Here is a 16,523-nt window from a genome sequence, read left to right as displayed (position 1 = left end):
GCTTGACCTGCATTCATTCATGTTCTGGCTCTACCACTAACTCAGTGTGTGACCCCGTGCCAACTAGTTATCTAGTCTAGACGTGTTCTACCATGAAAACGCTGGTACAGAAGTAGGTGACCCCCAACATTTGGACTCCACAGTCAGAGGAGGTCCCAGAGCAATCCAACTGCAAGGATTAAAGTCAGACCTCTAGTCAGATAAGGATAAATACCGAAAATGAAGCACTCCAAATCCCTCCCCTGCAAGAGGTTCAGCTAAACACCAAAACACGACGAAAAATTTACCAGACAACTGGCTAATTAACCAATCAGCTACAGTCAACATTAACTAGATAAATATAAACTACGCAGGAATGCAGCAGATGGAGAAATTAATCAAGTCTCCTTTTATGAACTGGTCCATAGGCCACACACAGAGTAGGGCACTTCATTTCATGTATTAACAGTCTAGAACCCACAGAAACGAATCCAAGACAGCAGACAACACCGCACTGACGAGAACAGAGTTCTCCAGCCCTTTCTAAGACAAGCCATCTCCAGGCTGATCACCTCCCACAGGAAGCTGTGCTCTGCTAGTGAGCTCCACCTTCCACGGGTGGCCTCCTCTCAGCCTTTCAAGCAACTGAGTCAGACAGAAGAAGAGCATCCTCCCCGTTCCATAAATGAAGACAGCCAGGCTCAGACACCCTCAATGACTTACTTGCCCAGGGCCATACAGATAAGAAGTGCAGAAGCAGAATTTCAAACCCAGCCCTTTCACCTAATTCCTCACAGGAGCACTTCCACTAGGCTGTTTCCCGAATATACTCACAGGGTTAAACCACTGCCAATTAAAAGAAAAAGCAAGCAAATACTGGAGCTGCAATCACCACCAAAAACAAACTATATGGTACTGAAAATGTTACTTCTTAAAATAATGAGATTTAGTAAACCTTAGGTTATTGACCAACAGGATAAGAGTTAAGATTATTTAAATGGTAATAATTTAAAACAGTATTAACTTAAAAAATAACTTCAAAATGATAAAATGTAAATACCTTTACACCAAGATTGAAGAAGAATCGAAGAATGTTCTTATCTGAAAATAAGTAACATAATCACTCACTAAAATGATACATTCACAAAAAGTTTTTGTTCATTACCCTCAAAGGATATATAGTTCTAAGGACAATTTTGCCTACTTGAATTGTTTTTCTCTAGCCTGTGATATAAAACATATATTAAAAATTGTAATATAACCAAAACCAGACTCTGTTACTGCCGGGTAATTCCAGATTCAACATGCTTTATCTAGTCTAACAGCCGTGCCCCGAAATGGCTTAAATTGAGATTTTTATGGCTAAACTTAAATCTGTGCAAAGAAAACTCAGGTGCTCACTGCCTTTCTTTTCCAAATTCTCTGTGGGGTTTGAAATATTATGAAATAAAAAAGTTGGGGGTAAGAGTAAAAATCAACATAAGCCTAAATCATGAACAAGACTAGCAGGATAATACTAGCTCAGGTATTCATTTGACATTAGCCGGTTACCCACAGACACAAACATCAAACCACTGACTAATAAAATTATCCACAAAAATCCAAGTAAAGAGCACAGAGAGTCACCACATTACTCCTTCAGTTTTTCAAATAGGAAATTTGCAAACTAAACTCTTAAAAAAAAAAAATCACGAATTTAAAAAGAATTCCTTAAAAAATATATACTATTGCAGGCAGTACTATAATGACAGCTATTATGTTTTCTATTCATTCTCCTCTACATTTTTTTCATGGATGAAGTAATATGCGTAGTTCCAAACACCAAACCACTGATGTGAAAACTCAGTACTGTTTATAGTTATCTGGTTAGTTAACACTATTAAGATTTAATTCAAAATGGTTTCAGACTGTTTTTGAAAAAATGACAGGGGCAGGGGAGTACGGGGAGGGGCCGCTGCTATAAATAATAGTTTATATATTACTAAACATGTAAAAACACCAATCAAACAGGAGCTGAAACAGGAGTGATGAGTGACTAACAGCTGAACCTCTGCTGTCCTCCCCAAGCAAGTCCTTTGGCTTACTCAGCAACATGACCTCTGTCCTCTACATTTCTCACTGAACCTGTATCAGTACTTGATAAATAAAATCAATTTGAACTCAGAGAAGGAGCTCACCTTTAGGCAGGTCCTCCCCAGTGTGACACAGTGAATAAGGTGGTGCAATGGCTCGATCTCCCTTTTCGTTACAAGGAAACCCAGGATACAGTGGGTCTTGGTAAAGGCTCAGTGTCTGAGGCAAAGGCATCAAGGGCTGGTTAACGGCCTGTATTGACACAGGAACTGGAGAGGGTGTTAAATGAGCCTGGGACACAGCAGAATCAGGTCCAGTGGTCAGAGTCTGTGTCACTGACAAAACAGGAATTTGAGCAGGGACACCTACAAAAGAAAGGGAAAGGAATCAAAAGCTATAAAGAGGTAAAAATAATTCTCTACAAATGTAAGTTTACATTAAGCTAAAAGGTGAAGAACGCTATAAAATTGTATAGCTAGTAAAACGGTGTGTGTTCAAGCAATCTAAAGAAGTACTAGTGTCAACCAAACACGCTCCTGGACACAAAGGAGGAAATAAGCGCCCAGAAAACAAGCTTTGAGTCAGTATCTTCTAATAACAGCTCTTATGAACAAGACACGGAGCCTGGCAGAGAGCTGGCCCACAGGGGTGAAAACCGTGCTGCCAGCACTGGGCAGCCAGAGCTCACACACCTGCTGCCGAGACTGTGAGGGCACACCTCAAATGAGCACCACACGAAGCTGGAAGCAGGGCAGTGCTCTGGGAGGCTCCACACACCTAACCCTGCTCGGAGGTCAAGCCCACACTCAAGAATTTCAAGACTTGGAAGGCTTTTGCTGGTTGATTCACTGAACTTTTTAAATTTTTATCTAACCTGTTGGTCCAAAAGTTGTAGGTTCACTTGGCCAGGCTGGCACAGTGGCTGGTAAAGAAGGCACGGCAGGAGTTAGATGTACCTCTGGAGACACCAGAAGGGGAGCTGGACTGGACAGACACACATGTTCTGCTGGCTTCTTCAAGGAGCGGGGGTGGAAAAAGACAAGAGTTCATTTTGCTTAACTCTAATTCAACCACCACAGGTACCTTGAGTAGCCTGCCTTTTACACACCTGTGGTTTCTACATAAATGGTCTTTCTCTGGTCTTAGAAAAGAAAAAAACACAGTAGCTAAAAATTCCAAACTAACAAATGTGATCCTAACCAGTGACTGCCCACCAAAAGTCACAGAAGTCACTGGCAGGGTTAGAAACAAACTACAAAGCAACTTGAACACAAGGCTTTTAAGGCAAGAAAGCAAAATCACTGAAATCACCCTGAAATTCATGAGCTTAGAAGCTCCTCACACAAAGACTTAGCATAAAACCGTACGCTTTCTACCTGACATGAAGGATGTTAACTGAAAGGCGAAGGATAAGAACCTTCTCTCCTCCTGTATTAGATCAAGAACCAAAATAATCTGCTAGAACTCAGGTTCCTTCATCATTAAATCTGTAAATCGGTGGTACTGCACTTCAGATGTGTATTTTTCTAATCTCTTCAATCATTACATTGCCTCCCTTCTATGAAATAACTGTTAAGCATGCAGAGAGGTCTAACTCTTCTTTAAAGTTTTGAAGTAAAACAGAAATTCATAATTTCCCTTCAAAAATCTCATTTGCAAAAGCCAACTCACCACAAAGGCAACACAAGGTGTCAGATACAAACTTACTCAAAATCAATTCAGAAGAATGGCTTCTATGTCCAGACAATGGTGATTATAAAAATAACATCCCATTAAAACTTGAGAACATTCTAGACTAACCAAGAACAGAATGAGAGAAAAATCATAATTGTATTCCAAATTATGATACTAGATAGAGTAAATTCTCCCATTTCCTGTATTTTCTGTTTTTTAATGATGACAGTAAGAGTTAAGAAACCCAGGGAATGGAGCATTCAATGTCAAACGCTACAATGTACTTACTTGTTCTGTAGGAGGTGGGCACTCTAATTTCTTTGACGGTGATGTAATTCTTGAACATTTATCATTGCTAATATTCTTTGGAAGCACAAAAAAAAAAAAAAAAATACTTTCGCATTTCAAAGACCCACATTCTGGGGTAACCATGGCTGCCTTTACAGCTCACCCTACCCGCACCTGCCTGCACCCTCTGACGACCAGCTACTCTTTTCCATTGTACCTGGGCTCCAACAGGTGGGGGATTTTGCCTCCATATCTTCATCACACAGACTACTGGGCAGTTTTTATCGGGAGCATGGTTTCAAAACAGCACTTTTCCCATAAAAATCTCAATCTGCTATAGAGTAATGGAAAGTAAAAGCTAAGCTATGTTCCACCAATTCAGATAGGTCATCATAAGGTATCCTTGAAGAAATGGTTATAATTTGTGAGTGAATTCTCCTCAAGCACTGTAATTTTTTCTCAATTTTCTTCTGCTTTTCTACTTCCCTAACACTTGTTATAAAATGATGAAATCATCTCCATCTCCCTCTACACTATCACAATGTTAAGGAAAAAGAAAGAGACGCAATTAGTATTTAAAACGTTTACCTCCAGTGTGCCTGGCTCCGGCTTTTTATCCAAGGGAATATGTCCATGGACAGAGTCTATAACCGATCAGGATAAAAAAGACGGCATCATTCACTAGTTAGGTGTGAAGACACAGCAGTAAAACGTGAAGACAGAGAAAGCCAAAAGTACCTTTTGAACCATGTTTGGTCAGTGGATAATAGAGTTTTCAGAATAACACAATGTGCTTTATTTAGCTTGAGACAATGCTTCTCTACAACAGTGAGACGTGACAGTACATTGCTTAATCATTTAAAAAGAAAGTTCTTTTCCCCATGTCTGACTTTAAGCCAGAAACAGATCTCTTGCATCTGCTTTCAAATGATGAAATAACATACCTTTATCTTTTCTTTCTTCGGTGTCCATTCTCCGCCTGCTTCCTTTTCTATCGCTTCCATGTGATGATTTTCTCTGGACGCCTGGGTTGCTACTCTGAGAAGCTGACTGGCTGACTGATGAGCTCTTAAAATAAACAAAACCCAACACTTTGGGTTAAAGATTTACTCACAAATATATGAACAAAATCTTTTAATTAACCTTACTCTTCATACATCTAACTAAAACTCTCAAAATTCATAGCCCTGGGCTTCCCTGGTGGCGCAGTGGTTCAGAGTCTGCCTGCCGATGCAGGGGACATGGGTTCGTACCCCGGTCCAGGAAGATCCCACATGCCACGGAGCGGCTGGGCCTGTGAGCCATGGCCGCTGAGCCTGCGCGTCCGGAGCCTGTGCTCCGCAACGGGAGAGGCCACAACAGTGAGAGGCCCGCGTACCGCCAAAAAAAAAAAAAAAAATTCATAGCCCTATCTATATTTCCCAAGCTACAAAAAAATAGGACCTAGGGTTCATATTATATACTCTATAGTAATCGGCTTACTAATAAGGCAATCAGACGCTTGGCCTAAATTAGTATGAAGACTTCTTCGTATGCCCATGTTTCAGGAAGCCACCCTGACCAAACCTTTACTTTGCAACTTACACTTCCATTCTCTGCACAAAAGCCTTCAAAAGCAGCCATAGCTCAGCCACAGCCCTTGGTGGGGGAAAAACACCCAAGTGCAAACGGGCAGATACAGTTCACTAGGACGCTTACCACTGACATGCTACTGACTGTCAACAAATCAACCAAGCTCCACGTGAGCTCCAACTTCTAACTGGTGAAACACGGGGACAGGAATAAGTCTGGCTCCTCAGCTAAATCACCACTGAAGGTCTCTCCTCTTCTAGCATCTGTGAGTAAATGCTGCACACGGCTGAGAAGACAACCTCAGCCCTCTGTGGCAGGCGTTTTTCTACAAGACAAACCTGAGTCGCTATCAAGTCCAAGACAGGATCAAATGCCTATTTAAAGACAATGAGTGTGAAGACTCCATTTTAACATCAAAAAATTTCACAATCTATTCCCACATTACAGTAGCTGTTTCTCCCCATTCACTAACTGAAAAAAGGACAAAAAGCTGTGAGTAGAAGCTTAAATGATTTGTAGTTTTATTTTCTAAATATTATGGAAAAATAATATATCACAGAGATAAATATACTGAGACTAAAGACCATGCCTAATTCACATGTGAGTTTGGGCACTTCTTCCAGTAATTCCTAAACTCCAGTCCCTGTGCCAGACTGAACTATGTATATACTTGTTCCAGGTCAGCTGTTTTCAACTGAGCATCTCACACCTCTGAAGGATCCCATGGAGGCCAGAGTACAAAAAATTGAGTGTGTGTGGCTCTAATGCTTTATACTGGTATAAATATATATACCTATATACATATTATACATATTGAGATATATATATATATACACGTGACAATATATGTATCATATATATGATACATACATTGGGTAGCATCCTGTAACATTCCATTTTGTTTGTTTAACCCACTGTTAAGAAAGTGTTCCAACCATCACTCTCCATCACAGGTCATTTGGTGTCACTTACTGATATTTCAGACCATAGGCACAGGGCGCCCAGTGCCCCCAAACTCAAGTAGCTAACCCTTGCCCTGTGCTGCCAATGACCCCTCCTCACACAGCATTTACTTCACACTACACAAGAACTTTTCCCTTCCGACTCCCCCCAAAAGAAGTAAGAAACTTAAAGGTAGGGAACACTCGTCTCATCAGAGAAGCATCCATCACAGCCCAGCGTCTGACACAGGGAGCAAGGGCAAAGCCACAGGGCTGCATGTACTACCACCTCCAACAGTGACCACTGTGAACAACAGCTCTTATTTATATGTACTAGGTTAATCTTGTCCTGGTATGTTTAATAAGGGACACTGAAAAGAGTTTTCCGGTTTTACAGATATATCTCGTTAACTGAATCATGAACCTCTACTGCTTAGGGAAAGTTACTGGTTTTGTCTAGCAAAAACAAACGAGTTTTGGTTCAAAAGAAAATACTAGGGCTCCCCTGGTGGCGCAGTGGTTAAGAATCTGCCTGCCAATGCAGGGGACAAGGGTTCAAGCCCTGGGCCAGGAAGATTCCCATGTGCCGCAGAGCAACTAAGCTCACGAGCCACAACTACTGAAGCCTGCGTGCCTAGAGCCTGTGCTCTGCAACAAGAGAAGCCATACAATGAGAAGCCCGTGCAACGGGCTAGTGCAACGAAGAGTAGCCCCTGCTCGCCGCAACTAGAGAAAGCCCACGTGCAGCAACAAAGACCCAACGCAGCCAAAAATAAAATAAATTTTTTGAAAAAAAGAAAATACTAAACTTAAAGTGAGATAACCAATTTATTACTTGCCTCAACTCTGCCACCAACTAGAAATATCTTTAGACCTCACCTTACTCATGAAGATGAAAAGGAGGGGTAGCTGCATAATCACCAAGGTATCTTTCAGTTTAAAAACTATTAGTCTACCATTTAAAACTATGGCTTAATACGAAAACTATATTAAGAAAGACTTCTGAAGGATAACTTCTAAAATCCCTTTTTATATACATACGGAAAGGGCTGGGAAGGCCTGTTCATCCCTGTTCTGAATCTCATAGAGTAAACGAGATTCTTCTATAGCTTGCTTCTCTCTGCGCTCTTCCGGAGAGAGGCCAAAATAGTTAGAGTCTCGAGTCGTGGCGTCAAAATCCTCAGCTCTCTCACGATCAGGTTTCCTGTCAAATAAAACATTCTTGTCATGAAAAAAAAAAAAAGACAAAATGTACTGAGTACCTAAAATAATATAAATCAACGCTTTGAGCAATTCGAATATTTGACCAGTTTAGCTACACTGTGAGATTACAGAACTTTTAGCTGCCTGATTAATAAATGTTTAGGAAACGGAAGCCCCTGGAGCATTAGGCTACATTTCAGAGTCAAGAAGACAACCTTAAAATAGGGTGGAAAGAAAAGAAAAATGTAACTCACTTCCAAGTGATACAGAAAGGCATAAATGTAAGCACTGTGTATTTTCTTTACGCCATATTCCAATACTTTCATAAGAATTCTCTTTCGAAGGAAAGGGAAGGTTACTAGTTTAGGCCTCAAAAGCACTCTGATTTTCTGTTTTAAGTAAAGGACAACGTTCAAAAACACACCACGACCATCTTCCTGCTTTTTAATGACACTACCAAGGGAGGATGAAAGGTGAAAAGAAGAAAAAAAATGCACCAGGCTAGATACTAACTACAGATAAGACTGCTGTCATTTCAATAACTTTGGTCAAAGGAGACAAAAAAATTCATGAATAGAGTCTAGTAGCCTATAACATAACCCTAACATTTTTATATGAATTAAAATTATTATAGGCAATATGAATACTATTTCTACACTCTGTCTAATAGTTCCACAACAGTGGGAAATGAAAACCCAAAGCCACCAGGGAAAATACACTGAAGAGATGCAGCTCCCTAGAAAGAGTGGGAAGGACACAACTGATACCATCTGATTCTCCTACCTCTGAAATCAAGAACAGCCATTTCATGTCCTCAGTCCCACTTAAAATCACACCCTAATTCCAATGGGGCACATGTCAACCCCCGAGTATTAGGGAAAAAAACAGGGGAGCAAACCTGGACCCTCAATCTTAGACCAGTCCTTCTCAAACCCCAGTGGTCAGACTCCCAAGATGACTCAGCTAGTGCCAGGAGTCTCCAGAAAGTCAATACTCCCTAACCTCTGCGCCCCATCACCCGAAGCCCACGTCTCACCCTCGCGCACCACAGAGAACCTTCCTATCCTGAGCCTAGCGGGAGGGGAAATATTCAGCGTGGACACGTCTATCATTTTCGGCACCTGCGTAATGAAAGCATACGTGGCAGTCCTGCTTGGTTTTTGTTACACTTTGTTTTGTTTTCTCCAAAGGAAGAGACAATATCAATGAGAAAGAAATTTAAAAAGCGAGAGGTCATGAAGGTCTCGTGCCCAACATCACTGCTCTTTTTATTCTATAATGAGAATTCCAAACCAATGTGTGAAATATTAGAAATGAAGTCAAGATAAATTCTAATGGACTTAAATCCACTGGAGTGTTAGCTATAAAATCCTAAATTTTGATTAGAATTTTTTAGAATCTTACTTTTAATATTCAACCATCAGCACTCTCTAAATTTAACACACTAGTAAAATTCATTCTCACTCCCACAGGCTAGAGGGCTTACTAACTGCAAGTGCAACTACGTTCGCACATGATCAATCGCAGTGCCAAAATTCTCCAAAGCTTTATGTCTATGTACTCTCCACTGCCTTCTGCCATCACGTGTTTTATACAGCAAGTAACAGGTAGCTAACACATAAACAAGAAGAGGACCACGTCTGCCTTGATCATTCTAATTCCTAACAGACTGGACAAAACACTAGAAACACACTGGATAAAAATTCAGTTTGTGGTAAACAAAAGTGTATTTAAATCAGTCATTTGGTAGTCTGTGTACGTTCTTTTTTTAAAACTTTAAGACATTAAAGCGTATCCTCTGTTCAAGAGAAAAAAAGGCTCTTCTAGTCCACTAAAAAATGAGAATTTTATTAAAAAGAAAAATCTCATTTCTGCCCACGACCTTCCTATACTGACTTCACATTTTTAGGTTTCCAAAGCTAATATTCAAAGTAAGTTAGTCCTCTTAGGTACTTTGCCTGTACTGGGTAAGATACCACCAGATGCTAGTGGAGTCTGGTCAATGTCCACACATCAGACTTCAGCCACAACTAGGTGATTCAGTGACATAAGTGCTATCTGTTGGGGGAGGCGAACCCACCGTGGGCCCCGAATGCCCCTGCACACTGTTGCCGGGTGTGCCAAGAACACGCGGCCCTGATTACTCTGTACCCAGGCCATTTCTCAGGGTTGTGTTATCTAGTGACCACCCTTGAGGGATGAGGGAATTCTTTCTTATGATTGATTTTTAATCATCTGTTCTCATTAGAACTTTTGGATAACTGGATTATGAATACATATGTACTTTTTACACACATATAAGCATCCCTTCAAGGATACACAAGAATCTGTTAACACTGGATGCCTCTGCAGAGGAAGCTAGACAACTGGGACAACAGGGATAGGAAGGAGAATTATCAGAACAAACTTTTCAGTGTTTTGGATTTTGAACAATATCAATTAATTTGCTATCCTGAACAGCTGGCTCAATTAAAAAAACCGTAATGGATGTGAAGTACTGGTATTTGTTATGGATTGAATTGCATCTCCCAAAAAAGATACGTTCAAGTCCTAACCCCTCGTATCTGTGCATGTGACTTTATAAATAGGGTCTCTGCAGAAGTAATGCCATTAAGATGAGATCATAGCAGAGTAGGGTGGGCCCTAAACCCACTATAACTGGTTCCTTACTAGAAGAGACACAGACACCCAGGGAGGAGAACACGTGACGATGCAGGCAGAGACTGGAGCGATACATCTACAAGCCAAGGAACGCGAAGGACTGTGGACAACACCAGAAGTAGGAGAGGCCTGGAACAGACTCTCCCCTAGAACCTTCAGAGAGGGCACGGCACTACTGACACCTTGATTTCAGACTTGCAACCTTCAGGACTGTATGAGAGTACACTGCTGTTGCTTTAAGCCAGTCTGTGGTACTATGCTACCACAGCCCCAGGAAACTACTACACAGTATTGGTACCACGTCAGCCTAAGAACCTACAACTCTGTCTTAAAGATGTTACATAAACTGTCTTTAATGACAAAATGTTAAGTACGTTCCCAAGAGAGGGGAATGCCCAAATGCCAAAAATAAAGAAACTGAAGACCAGAGCTTAGCAAGCACATAAGAAGATGCTAGAGCTGTTCAGATGATCGGGGAGATCAAGCTTGGATGGGGAAGGTGAGCCACAAGCACCCACAGGAGACGTGGCCAAGTTCACAAGAAGAGGACAGCCTCCACTTAAGACACACCTTCTCAAATAAAGCTCCCCCAAAGAATATAAGCTACTCTGTAACTACTACTCCAAGGAAGGGCAGATTAGGGAAAAATTTAAATCCACGGCACAGGAAACTATGACCCTGAAGTTCACGTGCCTCCGCGTATTCGGTAGGAATGCTGGTAATTCACGGCCACGGCAACCTGTTCAGTATTCGACACATTACAACCAACGATCCAAACTTGTCGGAACAAAGCAGGCTGACCATTTTGGTTGATTTAAGTTCCTATGTAAAGGGGAATATCCTCACCCTGCAAGCAATTAGGGCTGCAGTTTGGAATTCAGTACTTAACACATTACAAGCTACCGGAAAACTCTGAGGTGCCAGGTTACGATCTAAATCATCTGAAAAAAGTTACTCAAAAACAAAGGTGTCTGACCCTACCAAATTACTTTGATTTGTTTAAAGAGAGTTATAAAGAACTGAAATCCTCACGTTATTCTATCAACAATACTTTTAATGTCACGCTGTAGACAAGTATACGAACAAAAACTGCGACTTTTTAAAAGCATGTGACGCAGAAAGTAGAAGAGATGCTTCTCACTTAGTTTCTAGCTCTCCTGCCTTCGGGACGGTTACCTTGCGGCCTGTGTGGGTGTCCTGCTCAGACTTCTGTGCTCACTGGAGGGCTTCTGAGACTGCGGTGCTGCAGAGTGGCCGGGGGGCGCGCGCTGCCTCAGCCCCGGAGGGTGCTGCAGGCGAGGTGGCAGCGTGGGCGGGGCTTTTCCTGGCTTCGCCGGGGCCTTGGGCCCTCTGTAGTCCGCATCTGTGGCAAGAGCCAAACTGCCTCGTAATCTTCCCATTATAGACACCCCCAAGCACCATCCCCTCCCCAAAGGAAGGGTAACCTGGCGTGCTCCTACCACAATGGAAATTCTGTCCGGAAGGAGGTTTTTTCATCTTCTTCCCTGCCACCGTGTTCCAGCTTTCTGAGGAAGGCGGTCTGAGGTTCTTCGGGGAGAGTCTTTAAAAGGAAGGAAAAGACTTGCAGTAATTTATCGTGCTCCCCCAAGACTATCCACTTAAGTATTCTCCAGAAATATTTTACTTTCCGTTTACCTAAGAACTCCCAGGTTTAGTTCTTACATTGAAAACACATTAAAGTACAAAGCATTCAGCAACCCAGATTAACTCTAATCAAGTAAGACGACATAAATCAAAAGCACATTTTCTAACCTACAAGGACAGAAGACTAAAAGGCCGTAATCATAACCTAAGCAAAAGATTAGATAAAGAAGGAAAGACTATTACTCTGTGAGATGTGATGAAAGTACTGTAGCTAAGGACGAGGAAGCGAGGAGTCTTTACTGTGTTAGAGACACACAGAGGTATCTATGTGTCTATGAGAAACGGTGTGATGTTTGGGATTTGCTTTCAAATATTCTAATTCCACTCGCATCTTTTTTAAAGGGGTTAGGGAGAAGAGATCAGAAAAGACTGCCAAACCTGCTGTTAGTTGTTAAAATAGGGCGATAATTACATTGGGGTTCACTGGACTATCCTCCTCACATATGTGTATGTTTGACATTTTCCACAGTAAAGTTTAGGTGTGATTTACTGCCTTTTCCTCTAATAAAGGCAGCAGCAACTGAAACAAAAGCTGCTCTAAGTAACACTGTATAATAGCAAGTATTTCATTCCTCCATCAGATAACCATTTACTGAAGACTGCACACAAGGCAGCAATGAATGAAATTAGAAATGAATGTGGTCCCTGTCCTCCAAAGTCCCCACTTCACAGCTACAATACAGTTGATTTTCCAAATTGCCTTAGTGAAGAATGGCACATTTTAAACAGTAAGCAACAAAACAAATATTTATTTAAAATACCTTAACACGGATAACACTAAATTTGAACTCAAACTACTTTTTCTACAAGATCTACACAAACATATTTCTCTACACACAGGCAATACATTTAAATGAATTTGCAAATACACAGGGACATTTAGAAATGCTCACGATTATACATTAGGCTAAGTGGAAGAGACGGTGAATCAACACCTTAGCTGAAGAGCAGTACATACTTCTTTCCAAGTTCTTCGACCAAAACTGGCCCGTTCTCAGAGTGAACCCCTTGAAAGTCTGCATTAGAAAATTTTCCATTGTGATCCAACCTAACCTGTTGAACGATTCCGCAAAGAAAAATCAGTCACCTGATTCTTTCGCATCAACCATCAGTTTTTAAACTGTTATTTCAATTTCAACGAAAGAGAAAATGAACATATAGAGTTAAAAACAAAACGAAGTTCAAAAGGTACACAATAATATTGTCTCTGACCTCCCAGACCTAGGTACCTCCATCCAAAATACTTTTGTTTACTCTTCCAAGTTTTTTCTAAATTGTCTTGGTTCTGAAGGCAGGGCTGTGGCAGCACCACACACACCAGGATTCCAGGCCCCGCTTTTCTACTTACCAGCAATATGACCTTGGGCAAGTGACTTATCTCATGCTTCAGTGTCCTCATATGTAAGATGGGGCTAATTATAGTACCTACATCATAGGACCCATGGAGGTGGAATGAGGTACACATGATATATATAAAGGACACCAGCCTGCACACAGCAACCACTCAACAGAGGAGAACAACTATTATTAAAATCACTATTGTCTTCTCACTCTTCCAATATTTACATTATTGTCACATGTAAATGTGACCTTCTTCTCCCTAAAAACAGATCCATCATCTCTTCTCTGACATACAGTTGGTTATTACACAACAGCAAATCTTAAGAGGACGATAAGCCTTTAGGTCTCCTCCTGCAGTCAAACGGCACACACAGCACAGGGCGCCCCTAAGCACTGCACTGGGAGCCTGATGGACACAGCCCTGCGTGAAGCCACCTCCGCCTTTTTTATCAGTACAGTTGGCCCTCGGCATCCGCGGGGAACTGGTTCCAGAACCCCTGGATGCTCGACTCCCTTATGTGAAACAGCACAGTATAGTCAGCCCTCCACACCCAGACGCAGAGGAACGGCCAACCGTGGATCAAAGTCCTCAAGCCAAGGTTTCGTCCTTCAGTCACAGCAGGACACTGCTTTCCTCTCTTCCAGAGTTTAAGAAGTATTCTTCTGAAGTTAGTTTTTATTCGAAGTTTAAACTACATTTACAAGCTTGCCTGAGTAAATAAAAGTCACCTTTGAGTCACAGCAGCTTCCGTAATAAAATTTCAATTAAATTTTATCCAAGTGAAATAGTCAAGGGGTAGAAATAGAAAGAAAGTACTCTAAAAAGGAAAAAATTAAAACCAGTACCTGCTTTACCATCTACCTTATCAACAGCATCTGCCTTACAAAAGCAACTGAAATCTCAAAGCAAATATGCTTGATTTAAAATAACAAGTAACATAATTTTAGCGATGCAGCATAAAACAAGCAATCTTCTCTTCTCTACTGAGTGGGGTTAGGGAGGGAGGGAGTGCCCTAAGCCCTGGCTTTACTCTTCTCGTTTGTTCTGTTCCAAGTTCCCCAAATCTCTATAGTAAAAGATTCCCCAATTCTGTTCTGTGATTAGGGCACATTTCTGACAATCGTGTATGGAAGAACCTAAATGAATTGTATCCTCTTCTTCCTCTCCTTTAAAAATACCCCCAAATGAGAACACTATTAAAAGTTCTTAAGGTAAAGTCTGTCACTGACCTCCAGAAATAATCCTGGTCCCCCAGACACTTCTCACAAACGACTTTATCACCAAGGAAACAAGTGTTTCCTCCACAAGTCAAGAAGAAATGTTTGTCAATGGCTATTTTAAAATAGTTTTAAAAAGGCAACACTTTTTGATGAAGATCATTTTTGATGAAAATTATCTTCCAAATAACAATTATGTTTTGTGTGTGTGTGTGTTGTTTTTGTTTTAGAAAGAGTAATATTTTTTCATAAAGGTTTCTCCAGTCTTGGCATTATTAACACTTGGGACCAGATGATTTTTTGCTGGGGTGCCGTCCTGTGCGTTCTAGGACGTCTGGCCCCCACCCACTAGATACCAGTCGCACCTTCCCTGCTGTAACAATAAGAATGTCTGCAGACATTGCTAAATGGGAGGTAGGGGTGCAAAATCACTCCACGTAAGAAACACTGATCTAACACAACTTTCCCCCTTAACAATCAACAGTTTTAAGCCCAAAGCAGCAGCTTATTCAAAGTAAATGGCAAAAACTTCTCTTACTGTTCACTTTCTTATCTCAATCCAACAAAAAACTGTGTATTATCAGAATCTTCCAGGATGCCTTCCATAAACCAAATTGACCTATAATGTCAAGTTTGAATCAATGTCAATAAATTATTTGTCAACTGTAACGAAAATATCTAAAAATCTAAGATGTTACTGTTACTTCTTTGAAGCAAGTAATAGCAAAGACTAAATTGTTTTAAAGATCATGTGATGGGATGCCATGGTTTTAGATATATTTGACTTTGGTAATGTATTCAAAAGCTAAGTATTTATAACCATTAAAATGTACATACAATATATTCTGAAATCCCAAATTAACAACACATCCAAACTTGAGCTGTTTTCTTGATTCCTATTACAATAAATAAGATTTCAAGTAAAATCTCTACTTCCTCTACGTAATCACTTACGTGGCATTTGTCTCCAGCTTCATACTGTAAGCCAGCAGCAATGGAATAATCATGGTTTTGTTGCGCTGTGAAGAATAGCAGCATTATATCAAGTCGACATAATCATTTCCAAGGGCCTCAAAGCAAATTTACGGAAAATACACAGACTTTTTTTAACTCACCTTGTTTAGACTTCAGCCAAATTTCATATTCCACATTTCTATAGACTGCTGGACTGAGTGACTTAAGAACCTTTCTAGACAAAGGAAGGCTAGGAGAGTTCCCATTGCTTTTCGGGTGCTAAATAAACAAAGTCAGGAAGTCCAATCAACACAGAAATGCTTTCAAAACATGTTCGAGATATGTATAAGAGTAAAATCAAATGAAGAAGAAAAGTTTAAGAGGCCACCAAAGAATGTCTTACTAGTAGATGATCCTGACTCTATTGAAAATGTACCAGAAAAGAGAAAAACAATTAAGACTATAAATTCATATACTTTCTTATACTGAAGAGGTAGTTAAAAACCATTAAATAAAAATACCTGATCACTTGACAAAGATTTAAATCCATTCACATCATTAATAGTGGTAGTTTTACTCCTACAAAGGAAGAAATACAGCCATCACTAGGAGCACAAAAATGTTTGCATGCAATTAACTTGTTCTAATGTCATATAAAATCCCAGTTATATTCCAAAAACTCAACCCTATTATATATTCCAAGGAGCTCAAACAAGTTTTAGTATAACTGTGCATATATACGTATACATATATATGTATATATGTACATATGTTTACGTGTGTATGTATATAGATCAAAGATTTTTATCAGTAATTCTTACTGACTCGATCAAGAAGAGAGAAACAGAAATAAACTATGAAATTTGGGTTGGTAGAATAATTGAGTTCATAAAAACATTTAATGTAAAAATTTCCTTTCAAAATATAGATGAGGCTCCATTAAACAAAATATTC

The 16,523-nt window shown here is 40.4% G+C and overlaps 1 protein-coding gene across 1 annotated transcript in view; it reads right to left on the bottom strand.

The window, feature by feature from the left end:
• The window catches only part of OTUD4 (OTU deubiquitinase 4), a 41,226-nt gene that overhangs the window by 5,414 nt on the left and 19,289 nt on the right, over nt 1-16,523 (bottom strand). Inside the window, exons 8-20 of the mRNA XM_024736078.1 lie at nt 16,091-16,148; nt 15,731-15,848; nt 15,570-15,634; nt 13,015-13,109; nt 11,852-11,952; nt 11,568-11,754; nt 7,569-7,731; nt 4,959-5,082; nt 4,603-4,658; nt 4,015-4,089; nt 2,927-3,065; nt 2,157-2,417; nt 1,040-1,080 (exon numbers count right to left, since the gene is read on the bottom strand). Of these exons, the coding sequence (XP_024591846.1) occupies nt 1,040-1,080; nt 2,157-2,417; nt 2,927-3,065; nt 4,015-4,089; nt 4,603-4,658; nt 4,959-5,082; nt 7,569-7,731; nt 11,568-11,754; nt 11,852-11,952; nt 13,015-13,109; nt 15,570-15,634; nt 15,731-15,848; nt 16,091-16,148 (1,483 nt within the window). The remainder of the gene's footprint in view (nt 1-1,039; nt 1,081-2,156; nt 2,418-2,926; nt 3,066-4,014; nt 4,090-4,602; nt 4,659-4,958; nt 5,083-7,568; nt 7,732-11,567; nt 11,755-11,851; nt 11,953-13,014; nt 13,110-15,569; nt 15,635-15,730; nt 15,849-16,090; nt 16,149-16,523) is intronic.

This window comes from Neophocaena asiaeorientalis, unplaced genomic scaffold (assembly GCF_003031525.2).
Source record: "Neophocaena asiaeorientalis asiaeorientalis breed wild unplaced genomic scaffold, Neophocaena_asiaeorientalis_V1.1 scaffold7, whole genome shotgun sequence".
NCBI lineage: Eukaryota > Metazoa > Chordata > Mammalia > Artiodactyla > Phocoenidae > Neophocaena > Neophocaena asiaeorientalis.
The sequence above is the reverse complement of the archived record's forward strand: the minus strand, read 5'-3'. Positions and strand labels throughout refer to the sequence as shown.